This window comes from Eptesicus fuscus, chromosome 2 (assembly GCF_027574615.1).
Source record: "Eptesicus fuscus isolate TK198812 chromosome 2, DD_ASM_mEF_20220401, whole genome shotgun sequence".
Taxonomy (NCBI): domain Eukaryota; kingdom Metazoa; phylum Chordata; class Mammalia; order Chiroptera; family Vespertilionidae; genus Eptesicus; species Eptesicus fuscus.
In genome coordinates, this window is record NC_072474.1 from 75,303,001 (window position 1) to 75,322,549 (window position 19,549).

General features: G+C 39.5%; 1 protein-coding gene across 1 annotated transcript; it reads left to right on the top strand.

Moving 5' to 3' along the window:
• The first annotated feature begins 977 nt into the window (after positions 1-977).
• GNRHR (gonadotropin releasing hormone receptor) lies at positions 978-19,406 on the top strand. The gene is made up of 3 exons (XM_008158732.2): positions 978-1,496; positions 17,396-17,615; positions 19,162-19,406. Exons 1-3 carry the CDS (start codon positions 978-980, stop codon positions 19,404-19,406), a joined length of 984 nt encoding a protein of 327 aa, XP_008156954.1.
• The last annotated feature ends 143 nt before the right edge of the window (positions 19,407-19,549 follow it).

The following is a 19,549-nucleotide window of genomic DNA, read 5'->3' on the forward strand; positions in this document are numbered from 1 at the left end:
GCAGGCAGGCAGGCAGGCGAGCGGTTAGGAGCCAGCAGTCCTGGATTATGAGAAGGATGTCCGATTGCCAGTTTAGGCCCAATCCCTGCAGGCCTGATCACCCCTGCGGGATCGGGCCTAAACCAGCAGTCGGATATCCACTGAGGGGGTCCCAGATTGGAGAGGGTGCTGACCGGGCTGAGGGACAGCCCCTCCTGCACAAATTTCGTGCACCGGGCTGCTAGTATGCAATAATGTACAATTACAGTAAGTATAATATTGAAACAATTACATAAGCCAGGCAATAATTTTAAAAATAGTTTACCATTTTTATTCTAACTTGAGCATGGATAATCTGACCATTAAGACTGATTGATAAATTTGATGCAGTCCAATTTGTATCATATCAATTTGATTCTAACTGTTAAGGTATCGATTTAGTGTTTTGTGGAGGATGTCATTAAGTTAGTATATTTGTCTAGTGTTTGAATGCATAGCAGCATGTGATTTTAAAAGAAAACAAATGTTTTTGAGAAATGTATTCATTTCTTCCAAGAACAGATTTTAACTGAGTTATTTTTGTCTTTTTCTTCATTTTCATTTTGCATCTGTTGGACGGAACACTAACACATTAGTTTTTAGAAAATCTCTTCATTACGGTTATTTTAATAACATCCTGAGTAAATTTCAAATTCAAAATTAAGCTTCAAGTGTCCTTCTTCCATCAGGAAAAATGTTGTGACAACCAGGCCATCTGCTGGGGTTCTACAGTTACGTTTGGCCCTCAGGATGTGTTTGGCAGGCTCTGTTTTAGCACTCTGCTGGATTATAAACCCACAAAACAAGTTCACCTTGAACTTTTGCATTAAATATAAAGTATGTCAGGAACAAAATTTGTCATAAATCTAAACCGGTGACAGAAATAAAATGGGTTCAATTACAATAAAACACCAGAAGTGCCAGGAGCACAAGTCTTGAAGCTCTACCAGTTGGGAAATATGGCAAACGGTGCCTCTGCTGAACAGAGTCAAAACCACTGTTCATCCATCAACAGCAGCAGCCCGCTGATGCAGGGCAGCCTCCCCACCCTGACCTTGTCTGGAAAGATCCGAGTGACCGTTACTTTCTTCCTTTTTCTACTCTCCACGACTTTCAACGCTACTTTCTTGTTGAAACTTAAGCAGTGGACTCAGAAGAAAGAGAAAGGGAAAAAGCTCTCGAGAATGAATGTGCTTTTAAAACATCTGACTTTAGCCAACCTGTTGGAGACTCTGATTGTCATGCCACTGGACGGGATGTGGAACATTACAGTCCAATGGTACGGGGGAGAGCTCCTCTGCAAAGTGCTCAGCTACCTGAAGCTTTTCTCCATGTACGCCCCAGCCTTCATGATGGTGGTGATCAGCCTGGACCGCTCCCTGGCCATCACGAGACCCCTACCTGTGAGCAACAGCAAGCTGGGACAGTCCTTGATTGGCATGGCCTGGCTCCTCAGTAGCCTCTTTGCTGGACCACAGGTAAACCATTATCATGAACGTGTTGCACTGTGGCCATCACAGATTTCCTGTCTAAACTTGAGTACTAGTATTGTTTTGTTGTAAGTCAAAGGCAGTATTGTATTATCCTTAAGAGCTTGGCTCTGGAAGTCAGAGAGTAGAGTTCAATCCTGGCACTGTTCCCTTGGGCAAATTTCTTAACCTTTCTGAGTTTCTGAGTTTCAATTCCTTCATTTATAAAATAGAGGTAATGCCTACTTCATGCAGCTTGTGTGATTAAATGAACATGTATTAAAGTGTCTAGAATAATCTCTGGTACATACTAAATACTCCCCCAAAATGTAGCCACTCTCAAACATGACCGCATTCCCACCTTAGTCTTCCACCTATTTTTCTTTTTGCTCTGGTTGACATGGCAAATCGAGAGGATCTTTAGGAACTATGAAATTTGCATAGATATAAAGTATTTATAACTTGTCTTATTTGGGACCTCTTGAGTGGAAACGTTAAGAATTCTGTCATTGCAGTTCAGAGAGAATTGTTCTCAATTAGTATGTTGATCTAAAATTTGCAGCTGAGTGGGACTGAATAAAGAGGAAAAGAGGAAAATCTTGAACTTTTGGAATTTTGAATATTTCCCTGAGGTTGACTTAAACTTTTCTGGAGGAAAGTTAGACTGTAACCGACTATTAGCAAAACTCTAGGACTATTGGTGTAGGCACAGGCCCTCTCCTGCAGCAGGCAGATGGAGATCTCTCCAGATTGTTTTCAACAGAGGCTACCTGGTTAATTGACCTATAGAATCTGCCTTTGTCAGAAGTCATACTTTGAAGAAAAGGACACATTCTTGCAAATAGAAAGATCCTTTAGTAACAAATAAACAAGTTCTCTGTATGCATGTAAATGTACTAGATGAAGAACTCGGGGCTCAAGGGGGTATCAAGAAGTAAAGTCAGAGTTAACCAGGATCCTCCAAAAACGTGCCAAAAATGGAAATTTATTTAGACATTCTAAAGTGGCCAGATGGTAAAAGAAAAAAAAAGGCAATGCAAGACTCACTATATAAATAGTATAAGACAAAGGAAAGCCGGGCAACTAAATTTTTTCACGAATTCCTCACTCAACCAATATTTTTTGTTAACCAATTAGTGTTTGTTTTATAACAGAGAAAATGGGGAAAAAACAAAAATGTTTTTATTTCCCTGGGGAAAAGTACATTACAATTATTCTCACAGTGAATGAGTAGATAAGAATAGGTTTAGCAAATATATCGCTTGAAATTAAGATATTTAGCTAAGGCTATGTTTTGAAATTTTCCATTTTGTTTCTTTAAAGTATGAGTGCTGCTACTTATTGATTGGTTTTCTTGGAGAAGATAACCACAAGTTGGGTTTCTAGCACTGAGCCTGGTATTGAGGAAATTAAAAAATTGCCCTCAAAGAAAATGTAATTCAGTTGTGGAAACAGAACTTACATAAAGCTAATTTAACTATATACTAAATTGTTTTAAACCTATTACAAATGTACGAAGAGGGAGAGATGAGTATGACTTGAAATGGTGAAGGAAGATTTGAGGGTAAAGGTACGATTAGCCGAGTTTTTAAAGAGGGATGGCATTTGGATGGAAAAAAATAAGTCAAAGAGCACATATATTTTTCAACAAAGGTTGAAAGTGTGATTTTTATAGAAGATGTGTTTGGGTAAAGTGACAAATTGAGAGTTGGGACCAGCAGGAAATTAGATTTGATTGTTGATCCCCTTTCTTTAACCTCATAGGATACTATTTCTTTGTCATAAAGTAATGTGATTATGTTGTTTGCCCATCTTTGCCTTGAAGATATATGCTCCTAAATAGTGGAGACTGTTGTGTTCAACATATCACATATTCACAGTACCCAATAAGATACCTAGCAAAAATAGAAATGTAAAATGTTCAGATACTCTGGGGTTTTTCCAGATGAAATAAATCTTTCACATTTTACATACAAAACAAAACAAAGTTTGGATAAATGAATTAATGAATGGGGTAAAATGGATTTATATTATAGCTATTGAAAGCCAGGGAATTTTGAAATTAATGTGGGAGTGATATAGCTGTGAGACCTGTACAAAGGGTAAAATTATCTTTTTCTTTTTAGAATTGACATACATCACTGAATGAATTTATGGTGTACAACATGATGGAGTGACTTACACATATTGTGAAATTATATTGGAAATATGCACTTTTTGTTTGTTTTTGTGCCTATAAAATTGTTAATCATAGAAAATTGGTACATAGATATAAAGAGCAAGTGTTACTTTTCCCTAGCATTTTACAAAATTATCATAATGTATGCATTATTGTACCCTTTTTTTTCATACAAAGTTATATAAAATGATTTGCCCTTTCCTTAACTGGGAGCTTCTTCATTTTATTTTATTTTTTTAATATATTTTATTGAGTTTTTACAGAGAGGAAGGGAGAGGGATAGAGAGCTAGAAACTTCAATAAGAGAGAAACATCGATCAGCTGCCTCTTACACACCTCCTACTGGGGATGTGCCCGCAACCAAGGTACATGCCCTTGACTGGAATCGAACCTGCAACCTTTCAGTCCGCAGGCCGACGCTCTATCCACTGAGCCAAACCAGTCAGGGCAGAGCTTCTTCATTTTAATGTCTATGTAAATTCAAATGCAGCCCTGACCAAATTGCTTAGTTGGTTGGAGCATCATCCAGTACACTAAAAGATTTCTGGTTCACTTCCTAGTCAGGGCACATACCTAGGTTTCAGGTCCAATCCCCTCCAGGGCTGAGTGTATGGCAGGCAACTGATTGATATCTCTCTCTCTCCCCCTTCCTCTCTCTAAAGTCAATACACATAAGCTCAGATAAGGCTAAAAAATTTAATTCAAATGCAAACGTCTGTCATGTGACAGTCACAGTCTCCTTTATTATCACTGCCAGTACACCCTTACAGGGGATCCATTATGTACAACCAGCTTCTGTCCGTCTGCCATCTGCCTGTGTCCGGCCAGGTGCTGAGTGCCAGCGGTTTTCACTTGGCACAGTGCTGGGGTAACTGCGACCCACTCAGAGCAAGGACACATTTCCACTCTGCCCAAGTTTCAGCCCACATGGTCCTGTGCCAGGGGAGGCCCACCTGTATTTAATGTATCACTTTTTTCCTTTTTCTCAATTATAAAACAAACATTACAATGAAAATCTTCTCCCAAGTGTCTTCTTATGACTTCAACACATTCTTTAAATTGGAATAGCTGAGTAAAAGTGTACAAACATTTTTAAGACTCCTTAAAACATAATGATAAATTGATTTCCTGATATCCTCAATGTATAAAGTGCCCATCTTTTTTAACTCTCTTGAATATAAATACACGAAAGAACATCTTTTTTATATTTTTGGCTACTAATATTTTAACTAATTAATTTTAGCATTTTTGTATTTTTTAAAATATGTCTTTATTAATTTTAGAGAGAGAGGAAGGGAAAGGGATAAGAGAAAGAGAAATATCAATGAGAAATGGGCAATAGGTCAACACTCAACCACTTGGTTAATAGGTCAACACTCAACCACTCAGCCATACCAGTCGGGCCGAATTTTTGTATTTTTATCGATTTCCTAAACATAATCTTTGACATTTATTTATATGATGTTGTTCTAGTACTTTGAGTGACTTATTTGAACTTATCATATCTTAATAAATGTACCACTTTACCTTAAATAAAAAGACATGCATATATTGTGAAATAATTACCACAATAGGTGCAGCTAACATCCATCATTTCATTAAGACACAATAAAAAAAGAAAAAAAATTTTCTTGTGATGAGAACTATTAGGATCTAATCTGTTAACAACTTTCCTATATATCATACAGCAGTGTTAACTATAGTCATCATGTTATGTACATTACTAAAATAATTTTTAACAAAAAAAATATTTCAATAAAATGTATGTAGAGAGGAGAGAGACAAAGAAGCTTTTTCAGAACATCTGGCAAAGAGATGATTAGGCTGAGGGCTAGGGTGGAGTCAGAGGGAATTGATAGTAATTACAAGGGACATTTCAAACAAAAGCAAAGCTTGGCAACAAATTGGCTTTAGTAGAAGGGGGTTAATAATAGAGGGGAGTAAAATAAAGCTCTGATATTTTTGGTCAAGGAGTTTTAATGGTAAAACCACAGAAAAGACAGGTAGGTTGAGAAGAGTGTTAGTTTCTTTTTCTGCCTGTCTATCTGAAAGGGGAGGAAAGGCAGGCTTTGAAAAGGGCTAAAAACATTTGCTTTAGGACATGATATTGACGATATAAGGTCTTTATATAAGTACTAGAAGCCCAGTGCACAAAATTTGTGCATGGGTGGGGTCCCTAGGCCTGGCCAGCAATCAGGGCTGATCAGGTTCCCCGCCTCCATGCCTCCCCCCTTCCTCCTTCCCTCACTGCCTGCATCCACTGCCACCCACTCCCAGTTCCACGTCCCAGCCCAGGCGGCCCGGCCGCGATCAGGTGATTGGGACCTGCCAGCTGGGGGAAGGGACTGGGAGGTTGGCCGGTAGGCCCTGATCAGGTGATTGGGTCTGCTGGCCATGGGGAGGGGCCAACTGCCACCACAGCGGGCAGGCAGTGGGCCAATAAGGGCCTGCCAGCTGGGGGGAGGGACCCAGGAGGTTGGCCACCATCCCCAAGGAAGGAGCCAGCCCTCAGTCCCCCTGGGAAAGGGGCTGCATCTGCCACCACCTACCCCCAGTTCCCTGTCCCAGCCTGGGGGCCCAGCCCCAACAGGGCCTGCCGGCCAGGGGAAGAGACCTGGAAGTTGGCCTGCAGGCCCCATTGGTGATCGGGGCCTGCAGGCTGTGGGCAGCTTCTGCATTGAGTGTCTGCCCCCTGGTGGTCAGTGCATGTCATAGCGACCAGTCATTCCAGTCGTTCTGGTTGTTTCATTATAACAGCCCCTTAGGCTTTTATATATAGAGACTAGAGGCCCGGTGCACGAATTCGTGCATGGGTGGAGTCCCTCAGCCTGGCCAGTAATCAGGGCTGATTGGGGCCATGGGAGGTTGGCCGGCCAGCCTGGGAGGAGGGGCTACGGGAAGTTGGCTGCCCCAATCAGGGCCATCGGGTTGTCCAGCCTGAGGGGGAGGGGCTACAGGAGGTTGGCCCACTCGCCTGATCCAGGCCAGTGGGGAGGGAGCATGGGCAGTTGGTCAGCTGGCCCTACCCCAGATCGGGGTTGGGGGGGCCGATTTGGGGGCAAGGCCAGTCAGGGGGAGGGACCGCCCCCTGGTCAAATTCCTGTAGAACTCCTGGTTGAACTCCCAGTTGAGGGGACAGTTTGCATATTAGCCTTTTATTATATAGGATGGCTATTCAAAAAGTGGTTGGTATTTTGGAATACTGATGTAGATGAAAGTTAAAACAGTAGAAATAAGCCAATTTATGATAACTAAAACACAAACCCACAATTTCACTCTTTTAAAAGAACTGTCCCAAAGGCTGTAAATAAAATATTGATTTATTACCTCAATTATTTCCATCTAAGTATATCACAGCAACAACAGGAAGAAAATGCCAAATACTTATCTATCTTGATGTAATAAATAGAGAACATAAAATTAACTTTAAATTGTTTAGGAATTTCAAGTGATTAATAGCTTGACTTCAAATACATTACTCTGGGAGATTTATGTGAATATGGGCCACAGAAATTACGGTAACATATATTTTTTGGTAAAACAAATGACCCATCTTTACTTTCAGCAGCACTTTAAATTTGTAAGGAACTGTGTAAAATTTCCTGAAAAACCTAAAATATGTAATCTTATGTTATATTTACATTAACTCTATGAAGTACAGTAGAACCATGTTATTATCCCCATTTCATGCAAGAGAAAATGTCCAAAAAAACCTTTGAAAATAATGACATTCAAACCTTTTTGGCAGTATACATACTACATAGATACATGGTTTGTCTGTCTGTCTTTCTCTCACACACCTATGACTAAGAAAAGATTTTTCATTAAACAAATATCTATTCTGTTCCATCTTATTTTTAACTGTTGATTACAACTACCTGATAGGCAAAACCTGCAGTTTGGAAACCACTGGTTTAAAGGATTCATTGGCTCTCCCAATGTCACTTGACCTGTTGTTATTTTTTTTATTATTATTAATGCCAGTTTTTCTTTTTATTATGGCTCTCTGCTATCTCTGAAATGGGGTTTCAACCCTGTGACTAATGTTACTTATATTTGAAGACGAAACATAGAGAAGGCTTTTTATTTCTAGACTGTGACACATGGTGAGTGTACTTCATGCTTCACCACACTCTGGGGACAAGCCCATTGACAAAGACACATCCTGTTGTGGCTAATTTACAATGGACTTTAATCTTCATCCCTTGGTGCATATATTAATTTTCTATTACTTGAGTAATTCATTACCAGGTTAAAAAATACAACAAGTTTGTTGTCAGAATTTAGGCCTGGCAACCTGGGAATTTATGACAGTTTGCGACAGCTCAGAAAGACCAAATTTCAAATTGGCCACCTTGGTTTTCCACCTTCCTTATTACTAACCTCAGAAACTACATTCTATGATGGTTTGGAGATATATTCCCAAAAGTTTTAGCATAGTGTACTGTAGGAACTTTCAAACTTTTTACTAGTAATGGAATTTTTAAAAAATCTATGTGAAGCCCCAATAAATAAAACAGATATGCTCTGATTGAATAGGGATAAGGGAGGCCCAGTCTTCTGCTTGGCTATACACTAGGCCCAGTAATAATCTCTCTGAATATCTTACATCTCCCTGCAACAAAGTATGACAGGCAATGGGATAGTAGAAATGGCATGGATATTGGATTAAAACAAAGTTGACTTCAAGTCTCAATACTATCTCTTACCACCTATGTGATTCTGTGTTAATTAATTAAGTTTAAATGCAATTTTAAAGACTACATTATAAAGAATAAGATATATAAAGTATCATCTACTATAAGACTTTATAAACACTCAGTTAATGTTTATTTCTTCCTCTGCTCCTGTCTTCATTCCTTCTTTCATCGAGTTAGGTGAGAAAATAATAGGGAAATATGGGCATTGAAATGCATAGTTCTTTGAAAAACAGTAAAGAGAATTGCTTATATAAAGGTTGATTATTTCAAATTTATTCTGACTGATAAATTTGGCCAACCTACTCCCTAGTCACCAAACTATCCTACTCACTCTGATAGGTACATAATAAATCAAGTATTGGAGGCATAATTTTTTAAAAGTAGGAAAAGGAAAAAAGAGGGAAGAATAGGAGGGAGAGAGGGAAGATGGGGGGAAAAAGAAGAAAAGGGAAGAGTAGAGAAAAAAGAGAAAAGTTAAAAAAAAAATAGGCAACAAACATGACCCAAAGAAGATCTGACTTAAGAGCATCTGTGGTTAGGCTGGTAAGTACATGTTGAGAAGAAAACATTTCCTGAATTAGGTGTGTCCGTATATAATTAAAAATTACATGGTTTTCAATAACAGTCATTTAAGACCACAAGAATTCCAGAGTAGCAGATTATTTACAGAAAGAGTTTATACCACTAGCTCATACCACTGCTTAATATGAAGCATTACCTATTGACAGTACTTAAATTCTATAGTTAACCTAGGCCTACAGGCAAGATATATGAGCCATCCTTCAGTCTTTGGTATAAAGATGTGTGGTCTGAAGATGTGTGGAGGCTTGCCTTGACACAGAAAATTTATAGTGCTAGAATGCACTTTTGAACTTGACAGGCAGCTTAAATTCAATAAATACTCATCACACACCCACACAATATGCCAAGAACTGTACTGGAACACAGTAAGAGCAAACTAATAGCAGATAACAACAATAATGATGATGATGATGATGATGATGATGATAAATAATAGCTATGGAGGACATAAATATTGGATAGGAAGTTACTAAATGCTTTTGTGTTCATTACTTCATGTAAGGCTCCAACAACTCTATAAATTAGATATGATTATTGCCCTTATTTTATTCATGAGCAAACTAAGGATAAGAATATTATATAATATGCCCAAATTACCATCTAGTAAGTGGAGGTGTCAGTGCACCCAACTACCTTCATACCCAGGGCTTTTAACTACTGCACTATACCCACACTATGCAGCATTGTCTACTTCCTTTTTACCTGAAGGAAAGGGAAAGACAGGAAAATTGTAAGGTGAGAATAGATGGTTAAGGGATTTCAGGAATAAAAAGATGGCATATATTTACAAATACATAAATAAATATATATGAACACATACTTATAAGCTCTGTGCTGCAAAAATCAATATACTGATATATAAAAGGCTAATATGCAGTGTTACCATGGGAGTTCGACCAGGAGACCAGGAGTTCTATCACTCACTATGATGTGCGCTGACCACCAGGGGGTGGCAAGGAACGAAGGAAGGCCCCGGCAGGCAGCTGGCAGCTGGAAAGGGAGGCCATGGACAGCAACCAGCAGCCAGGGAAGGCAGGCCCTGGCCAGCAGCCAGAAGGCCCTGATTGGCCATGATCAGCGGGCAGGCCTAGGGACCCTACCCATGCACAAATTTCGTGGACTGGGCCTTTAATCCTACCTAATAATAGACAAATATGCAAATTGACCATACCTTCGCTATGCCCCCGATTGGCCAGGAGGCACGGGGGGGGCAGGACTCGGGGGGGCCGGGGGGGCCGATTGGGCCGGCGGGACGCTGAGCTCGCGTCGCCAACGGCGGCTCAAGCTCAGCATCTGCGCCATGGCTGTGCTGCGGCACAGAAGGGGCCTCTGGAGCAGCGAGCTCACATCCCACCGCGGACCATCAAAAGTGGGGGAGCTGGGTGCCTGTCCACTCAGGCACCAGGCTCCCCCCCTAAACGTGCATGATTCAATCATGCACTGGGCCTCTAGTTTTATTATAATAACGGTTGTGACTTATATAGTGCTGTGTGCCAGGCACTATTCTAAGCACTTTCCAAGTATTTATTTGTTTAATTGTCATGATAACACCTAGGGGTAGATACTATTAACATCTCCATTTTATAGATGAGGAAACTGAATCACATCACCTAAAGATAATTACCTTTGGAAAAGATTAGGTAATGGTGTAAGTCTTGGGTAAGGTAAGGGTTAAAAATAATATTCTAAAAAGAAATGAGCATCTGCAATTGACTGAAAGGAAAACAGATTGCTCTTGTTTATGTCAAAATAAAGCAAACACTAATGAAACTGGGGCCAAGGATAAGAGAGGAGAAACTAAGAAATATAATCCAAGGACAAAAGAACCACTGGAAGTAAAGTGATCCCTCTAATAATCATTAAAATGAACGTTGCCTTGAGCATAAAATAAACCGAACCAAGCCTCAAACAACTAATTTATGGGCAAGTAACTTTCTGATTTTCCATAACACTTTACTATACCTCTCTTTTTGAACTTATCACAGTCTACCTTGTATTGCAGGTGTCACATACATGCTCTATCTTCTTTACCAAATATTTAATACCCTGATAGCAGGATATATCTGGTTTATTGTTTAGTACAGACAGCACCTAGCATAGTTTTTAACCAAGGAGTTGCTTTAAAAATAAGCATTTTTGCCCTGGCCAGGTGGCTCAGTTGATTGGAGTATCATCTCGTACACATAAAGGCTGCAGGTTCGATTCCCGGTCAGGGAACATACCTAGGTTGTGGGTTCAATCCCCGGTCAGTGTGCATTTGGGAGGCAACCAATCAATGTTTCTCTCTCGAATTGATGTTTCTTTCTCTCTCTCTTTCCCTTCCTCTCTCTAAAATCAATCAATCAATAAAAACATATATCCTCAGGTGAGAACTAAAACACACACACACACACACACACACACACACACACAAGTATTTGTTAAATAAAAAAAAAGATGATAACCAAAATTCAAATCAGCCCAGCCAGTGTGGCTCAACGGTAAGCATCAACCCAGGAAAAAAGAGGTACCAGTTAGATTCTAGTCAGGGCACATGCCCAGGTTGCAGGCTGGATCCCCAGTAGGGGGTGTTCAGGAGGCAGCCTATCAATGATTCTCTCTCATCATTGATGTTTCCATGTCTCTCTCCCTCTCCCTCTCTCTCTAAAAATCAATAAAACATATTTTTAAAAAATTCAGATGATAGTACCATATTTCAAAGTTTCATCATTATAACTTAAAACATTAAAGTGAAAATGTGGCCCAGTGCAGAGCATAAAGTAAAACTCAGGTCATCTGGCTCCAAGTACAATTGGGAACATGGGAAGGGAAGTAAAGATTTTAAGGAAATATACGACATTCAGGTTCTATGTAAAGTAACCCTTCCAAAGACTTCAACTCACATCTGTTTGGTCAAATTAAAAACAGAGCTTTAAGTAAGGTAGCTTGAAAGGAAGTATGGAAAACTGAAAGAATCACTTTATATTGAGGAAAAAGTTGGTCAGGATCATAAAATAGAATTAGCTGATTGCGTGATTGAGTTTCTTGATTTTAAGATTGATCATTGGGCGCCCTCTAGTGGACTAATTTTAAAATTATTTTTGCCCTTGAAAATAAAAATCAACATTTTAATCCTTTCTAATAATGTAAATTGATACAGCCACTGTAGAAAACAGTATGAAGGTTCCTCAAAAAATTAAAAATAGAACTACCCTATTGATATGGGATTTTTGTACTGGAACATGTGATGTTCCCTTGGGCAGGATGGTTCCGCGGATTCTTTGTCCATCTGAGTCGAAGAATGAATTCACAGATGGAAGATGGTACAGCAAAGGTGGAGATTTATTGAAGAACAAGTACAGACTCCCACGTGGGGAGGGGGAAGAGTCCCACACACTTCCTGTTTCCATGGTTTATAAAGGCTGCAAGTCCCTTTGTCCTGATATCCCTTCTGATTGGTCAATAGTCCCTTTTGAATTGGTTACTATAGTAACTCCTGAGGCCCTACTCCCTCACTCTTCTCCTATTCCCTCTGGGCTTTATTCCTCCTTCTTTATTTTGTAACTATAGACCTTTTTGCTACTCCCAGTTCCCTTGACTTATGGAAATGTAAATGTTGCTGCTCCCTTGTCTTATGGAAATGTAACTTCTGCTCTGTAGCCCTGTGTTTTTTTTCCATGGACCCCCAATTCTAAAAATTCCCTAAACCTGTCTATTTCACCCCTAAAATTCCCATTTCTATATGATCCAGCAATTCCATTTCTGGGTATTTATCTGAAGAAAACAAAAACACTAAAATTGAAAAGATATATGCATTCCCATGTTCACTGTAGCATTAGATACAATAGCCAAGATATGGAAATTACCTATGTCCGTTTATGGATGAATGGATAAAGAAATGTATACACACACACACACACACACACACACAATGGAATATTATTCAATCATAAAAAAAAAGAAGGAAATTTGCCATTTGTAACAATATGATGGACCTTGAGGGCACTTTGCTAAGTGAAACAAATCAGAAAAGATAAATACTACATACTATTGCTTACATGTACAACATTAAAAAGAAAAAGAAAAACAAGCTCCTAGATACAAAGAAAAAATTGGTGATGGTCAGAGCCAGGAGGCGGTGTGTGAAGAGGAGCAAACCATACAAATTTCCAGTTATGAATGCCATAAGGATGTAATGTACAGCATGGTGACTGTACTATACTTAGAAGTTTCACAATGAAAAAGAAAATGTGTAACTATGTGTGGTTGATTCCAGTTGTTTTCTTGAGCAGGATGCAAGGGTGATTTCTTTCCCAGGTTCTCGTCCAGATGGATTTGAAGAATGAAGCCACGAACAAAAGCTGGTAGAAGAATGGGTGGAAATTTATTGGAAGCAAGTACAGACTCCCACGTAGGGAGGGGGTCCCAAGGGGGTAACCCACCGAGCTCTTTTTTGCTAAGGTTTATAACGACTGCAGTTCTTTGTCTCTTCATACTGCCTTCTAATTTGTCACTCTTTGGCAGAATATCAGCTTCAAAGCCCCATCCCCACTTGGTTGTGGCCCCTCATTATCTCCCCCTTCAGTGGTAGAGTTCCCTATCTCCTATGAAAATCTGTTCTCCTCTTTCTCCCATTAGTTGGCATTTCTCTATTCTTTTTCTCCCCATATCCTGAGGCTTTTCCCTGTCTTCTGTGAATGGATGTCTTCTTCTCCCCTTATCCTGTGGCACTTTTTTTTTTCTTGGTGAATGTGTGCCTTCTGGTGGTTCCTGGCCTTCACCTATGCCTTCCTCCCCCATGGAACCTCTTTATTCCTAAAACTCCCTAAACCTGCCCATTTTATCCCTAAAACTCCTTTCATGGTGACAGATAGTAATTAGACTTAATGTGGTGATCATTTAGAATATATACATCAGCCCTAACCAGTTTGGCTCAGTGGATAGAGCATTGGCCTGTGGACTGAAGGGTCCCAGGTTCGATTCCGGTCAAGGGCGTGTACCTTGGTTGCGGGCACATACCCAGTAGGGAGTGTGCAGGAGGCAGCTGATCGATGTTTCTCTCTCATCAATGTTTCTAACTCTCTGTCTCCCTTCCTCTCTGTAAAAAATCAATATAGTAAAAAAAAAAAAAAAAAAAAGGAATATATACATCAAATCATTATGTTGTTCACCTGAAACTAATATAATGTTATAGGTCAATTATACCTCAATTTTTAAAAAGAAGAAATATTAGACTACAGATTTTAAAAAATCCTGTAATATTTTTGTTTGAATTTACTTGCTATCAGTTTTTAAGTGCTTTGGCCCTCTTATCTTTCCATTTTATTAATGTTTCATAGTAAATTAAAGTTTTTTGGTGGAAAAGCTTGTAAATGACTAGGTAAGAAAGTGTTTGATGAATGAGGAATGAATAAATGTCCCTTGCAACTCATTTTTGAAAACAACTTGCAACATTTCTTTAATATTTGATTCAATTTGTGCTTTTTAAAATAGCATAATTTCATACTTAGAGAAATATTGCAAAAATTGTACAAAGTTTTCTTGAATACACTTCCCTCAGATTCCCCAAATATTAACATTGTACTACACTTGTTTGTTTTGTTCTCTCATATACATTTTTTCTGAATTGCTTAAAAATAAATTCAGATAGGATATTTCCCTCTCAATATTTCAATACGACTTTTCTCACATATAATCACAAGTATCAAAATCAGAAAAATAGCATTGATACAATACTATTATTTAATCTCTATACCTTATTCATATCTCACCCATCATTGTAATGTTCCTTTTATTTTTTAAATATATTTATTGATTTCAGAGAGGAAGGGAGAAGAGAGATAGAAACATCAATGATGAGAGAGAATCATTGATCGGCTGCCTCCTGCACGCCCCCTACTGGGGATCGAGCCCGCAACCCAGGCATGTGCCCTTGGCTGGAATCAAACCTGGACCCTTCAGTCCGCAGGCTGGCGCTTCATCTACTGAGCCAAGCTGGCCAGGGCTGTAATGTCCCTTTTAATAAAGAAAATCTAAGATTATGTGGTGGACTGAGTTGCCCTGTCTCTTGGGACCTCTTTAAACTACAACCTTTACTCAGTCTTTTTGTTTGTTTGTTTCATGATACTGACATTTTAAGAGTACAAGCCAGTTACTTTGTAGAATCCCCCTCAATTTATGTTTGCTGATTTTTCATGGTTAGTTTCAAGTTATGCACCTTTAGTAGAAATACAAAAGAAGTGATGCTGATTTCTTCTTAGTGCATTATATAAGGAAACGGACACTGTCAACTGGTCACATTCCTGGCAATATTAACTTTAATTATTTGGTTCTTTCTCTATTATAGTTATTTTACTCTTTATAATGAACATACTGTAGGTAGATATTTTTAGAAATGTAAGTAACCTGTTCTCTGCACTTTCACCAATGTTTTTACAATGCATTGATGATTCTTGCCTGAATCATTTTTTATAGATTACCACTATTGTAATTCCATTGTTCCTTTCTATGGTAACAAAGAGCTTCCCCCTCCACATTTGTTTGTTGTTGTTTTGTAATTTATTTTTTTAATGAACCCATGTATTCTTACTTTATTCAGAATTTTATCATTATATATCAGTTGTTTCCTTTATTATCAAGCTTAAACTGCCCTAGATTTGGCCAATGGGAGCTCTTTCAAGCTGGCCCCTGATCCCTTTTGACATGCTCCGTCACTCTCTGACTACTGCCTGACTTTTGGCACAAGAAGCTGTTCTAAGCACATACTGTACTTCGCCTGCCAAGCCTTGGCATCACCCACTTCTCCAATGAGCGCTTGTTCCTTTGGTAGACAATGACAGTTAGAAATCAAGATTTGGGCACTAATGTGTCATTATCCCTAGGGTCTCTCAACAAACAGAGCTGGAAAAATAAATAAATGTACATATAGGTGCACACACAAATATATATAGAGGCCCAGTGTGTGAAATTCATGCACTCAGGGGGTCCCTCAGTCCGGCCAGTGCCCTCTCACAGTGTGGGGAATGGGCCTAAGCCATCAGTTGGACATCCTTAGCACTGCTGCAGAGGTAGGAGAGGCTCCTGCCACTGCTGCTGCGCTCGCCAGCCGTGACCCCAGCTTCTGGCTGAGCAGCGCTCTCCCTGTGGGAGTGCACTGACCACCAGGGGGCAGCTCCTGCATTAAGCATCTGCCCCCTGGTAGTCAGTGTGCATCATAGCGACCGGTCATTCAGCCTTTCGGTCAATTTGTATATTAGCCTTTTATTATATAGGATTTTTAGATAGGACTAGAGAGGTCTGATGCATGAAATTCTTGCAAGGGGCTCAGCCCTCACAGCTGCAGTGGCTTGATTTGGTCTTCGCAGCCCTGGCTTCTTCCGGAGGGTCATCCAGAAGAACATCCGGAATATTATTCAGCTGTCCAGTCTAATTAGCATATAACGAGAGAGAGAGAGAGAGAGAGAGAGAGAGAGAGAGAGAGAGAGATTTTCCTTACTCTTTATTTTTATAACTATATAGCACTCCATCATGTGGTCCATCATAGTTTATTCAGCTACTGTTCCATGAATTGGTATTTAGATGTTTTCAATATTTTTCTATTACAAACAATGCACCAGTGAATAACCTATGCAAATGTATTTTCATATAATGTAAGTAGGGGTATATCACCCAGATATAAATTCCTGGATGTAGGATTGCTGCATCAAAGGTACATGAATATGTAATATGCTAGTTACAGCCAAATACCCCTCCATAACAGTTATGGAGGGGTATTTTTGGAGGGGTAAAAAACAATTTGCATTTCCACTAGCAATGTCTGAGAGTCCCTGTTTCCACGCAGCCTTGCCATGAGACCATGTTGCTACCATGTTGCCAATCTTGTTAGTGAAAAAATTACATTTCAGTGAAGCCTTAATTGGCAATTCGCTTGTCATGAATGAGGTTGAACATCTTTTCATATGCATAAGGGCGACTATTGCATCTCTTTTGTGAACTGTGTGTTCATGTCCAACTGTCTGTTTTGACCACTTTATTGGAGTTTTCTGTCTCAAAAATAAAATTTAAATACATATCTTGGGGGCACATTCTAAATGCCATAATTTTTAAGTGCTGCAGATGGGACAATGAACAAAATTAGTTGCAAAGTTTACTCAGCACATTTTCATCTGAAATTTAAATTCAAACAAAGTTTAAATCCTTGGTTGAGGATTGCTCTACAAGTTTGAAGTAATTTCCAAAAAAATCAAAAATCCTATAGATCCATTCACATTATCCAAACATACTTTAAGTAAAGACTCACTTACAACTTTTCACAGAAATTCCTAAAGGGTAAATCAAGGACCTCAGCAATTGCTTTGGGCAACAGCATGCTAAAAGGCTAGCAGAATGCAGAAAACTCTCAAGAACACATGCAAATACTGTTTGAAATAAAGTAACACAACTTTTTAATTTTTTATTTCCTTATACAGTTATATATCTTCAGAATGATTCATTTAGCTGATGGCTCCGGACAGTCAGACGGTTTCTCTCAATGTGTAACACACTGCAGTTTTCCACAATGGTGGCATCAAGCCTTTTATAACTTTTTCACCTTCAGCTGCCTCTTCATCATTCCTCTTCTCATCATGTTGATCTGCAATGCAAAAATCATCTTCACCCTCACACGGGTCCTTCATCAGGATCCCCATAGTATGTATTCCTTAGCTTTGGTGTTAGTTGAGGGTTAACGGTTTTTAAACAGCAATACCCAGAGTGGCACTTACTATGTGCCAGATACTGTTCTAAGCAGTTTGCACATATTAACTCACTAGAGGCCCAGTGCATGAAATTTGTGCAAGTGGGGAGGAGGTGTCCCTCAGCCCAGCCTGCACCCTCTCCTATCTAGGACCCCTTGAGGGATGTCTGGCCACCCGTTTAGGCCTGATCCCACTAGAATCGGGCCTAAACAGGTTGTTGGACATCCCTCTCACAATCCAGGACTACTGGCTCCCAACTGCCCTTCCCTACAGGCCTGGTCCCCCCCAACTGCTCTCCCCTGCTGGCCTTGTCCCCCCCAACTGCCCTCCCCTGCAGGCCTGGGTCCCCCCCCCCAACTGTCCTCCCCTGCAGGCCTTGTCTCCCCCCTCCCAACTTCCCTCCCCTGCAGGCCTGGTCCCCCACAACTGCCCTCCCCTGCAGGCCTGGTCCCCCACAACTGTCCTCCCTTGCTGGCCTGGTCTCCCCCAACTGCCCTCTTCTGCCAGCCTGGTCACCCCCAACTGCCCTCTTCTGCTGGCTGGTCACCCCTAAATTCCCACTACTGCCCTCCCCTGAAGGCCATCTTGTGGTGGCCATCCTGTGTCCACATGGGTGCAGCCATCTTGTGTCTTGGTGTGATGGTCAATTTGCATATCACTCTTCTATTAGATAGGATTACATTCACAATCACCCCGGGACGTAACCCTTTTATTATCTCCATTGATAAATGAGGCTGCATCTCCTAATGTTCTAAATTTGGACCATGGAATTAGAGATGAAAGAATAATTGCCCCATTTACCCAGTATAAGCATTGGAGAACTTTTCCTGCTGGGCTGTCACAACTCTCTTATCAAACACCTAATTTCTAGAATGTAGCAAAGTACAATTATTTAAATGGCAGCCAAATATTTGTTTAAATTAAGCTCTTCTGTTTCACATCAAATCCTCTATATCCACACACAATAACTGTGCACATTTGTGTGTGTATGTTTGTGAGTGTGTATGTGTTAGCTATGTGGAAAATTGTTGAATATGTAATTGAGTGTTTCATCTGCAACTTTACAAATATGGTTGTGACTTTTTTGCTTCAGTAACCTGGTGCATTCTCAAAAACTAAAGTTTATGAATTTATAAAGTAAACATGGCTGTGTTGGCATGACAACCAAGATGCAGAGAACTCAGCTCTATTCAACCTCAGTCTGCTCTCTCAAATTTATATTTTAAGAATTTGAGTGCCACAATATTTCAAATCCAAATTAGTTTGGTAGAAAATTGTAAGAACACTATCATCTTTAATATTTTCTATTAATTATATGCTATAATGGAAAACTTGAAATATAAACATGCTTTTACAACAAATTATCATTTATTAAAACATTAAAATTTGCTTCCATTATATTTATTAGGATGAATTAGTGATTCTCTCTTCCTTTTTGTCCATTTTAGTCTTGTAATAAAACTGGTCTTTAAACACCTACTCTTTTCTCTTTTTAATAGAACTACAACTGAATCAATCCAAGAATAATATACCAAGAGCTCGGCTGAGGACCCTAAAGATGACGGTTGCCTTTGCCACTTCATTCACTGTCTGCTGGACTCCCTACTATGTCCTAGGAATTTGGTATTGGTTTGATCCTGAAATGTTAAATAGGGTGTCAGATCCAGTGAATCACTTCTTCTTTCTCTTTGCTTTTTTAAATCCATGTTTTGATCCCCTTATATATGGATATTTCTCTCTGTAATTATTAGACTACATAGGAAGTCATGTAAAGACAAGCAAGGTAATGAATTTTCCCACTTGGGAATGATAAACAGGTAGCAGCAGACAAACTTATAAACAAATCGTAATTTAAAGTTATACTCTCATCCTTTTTGTAAAAGAATC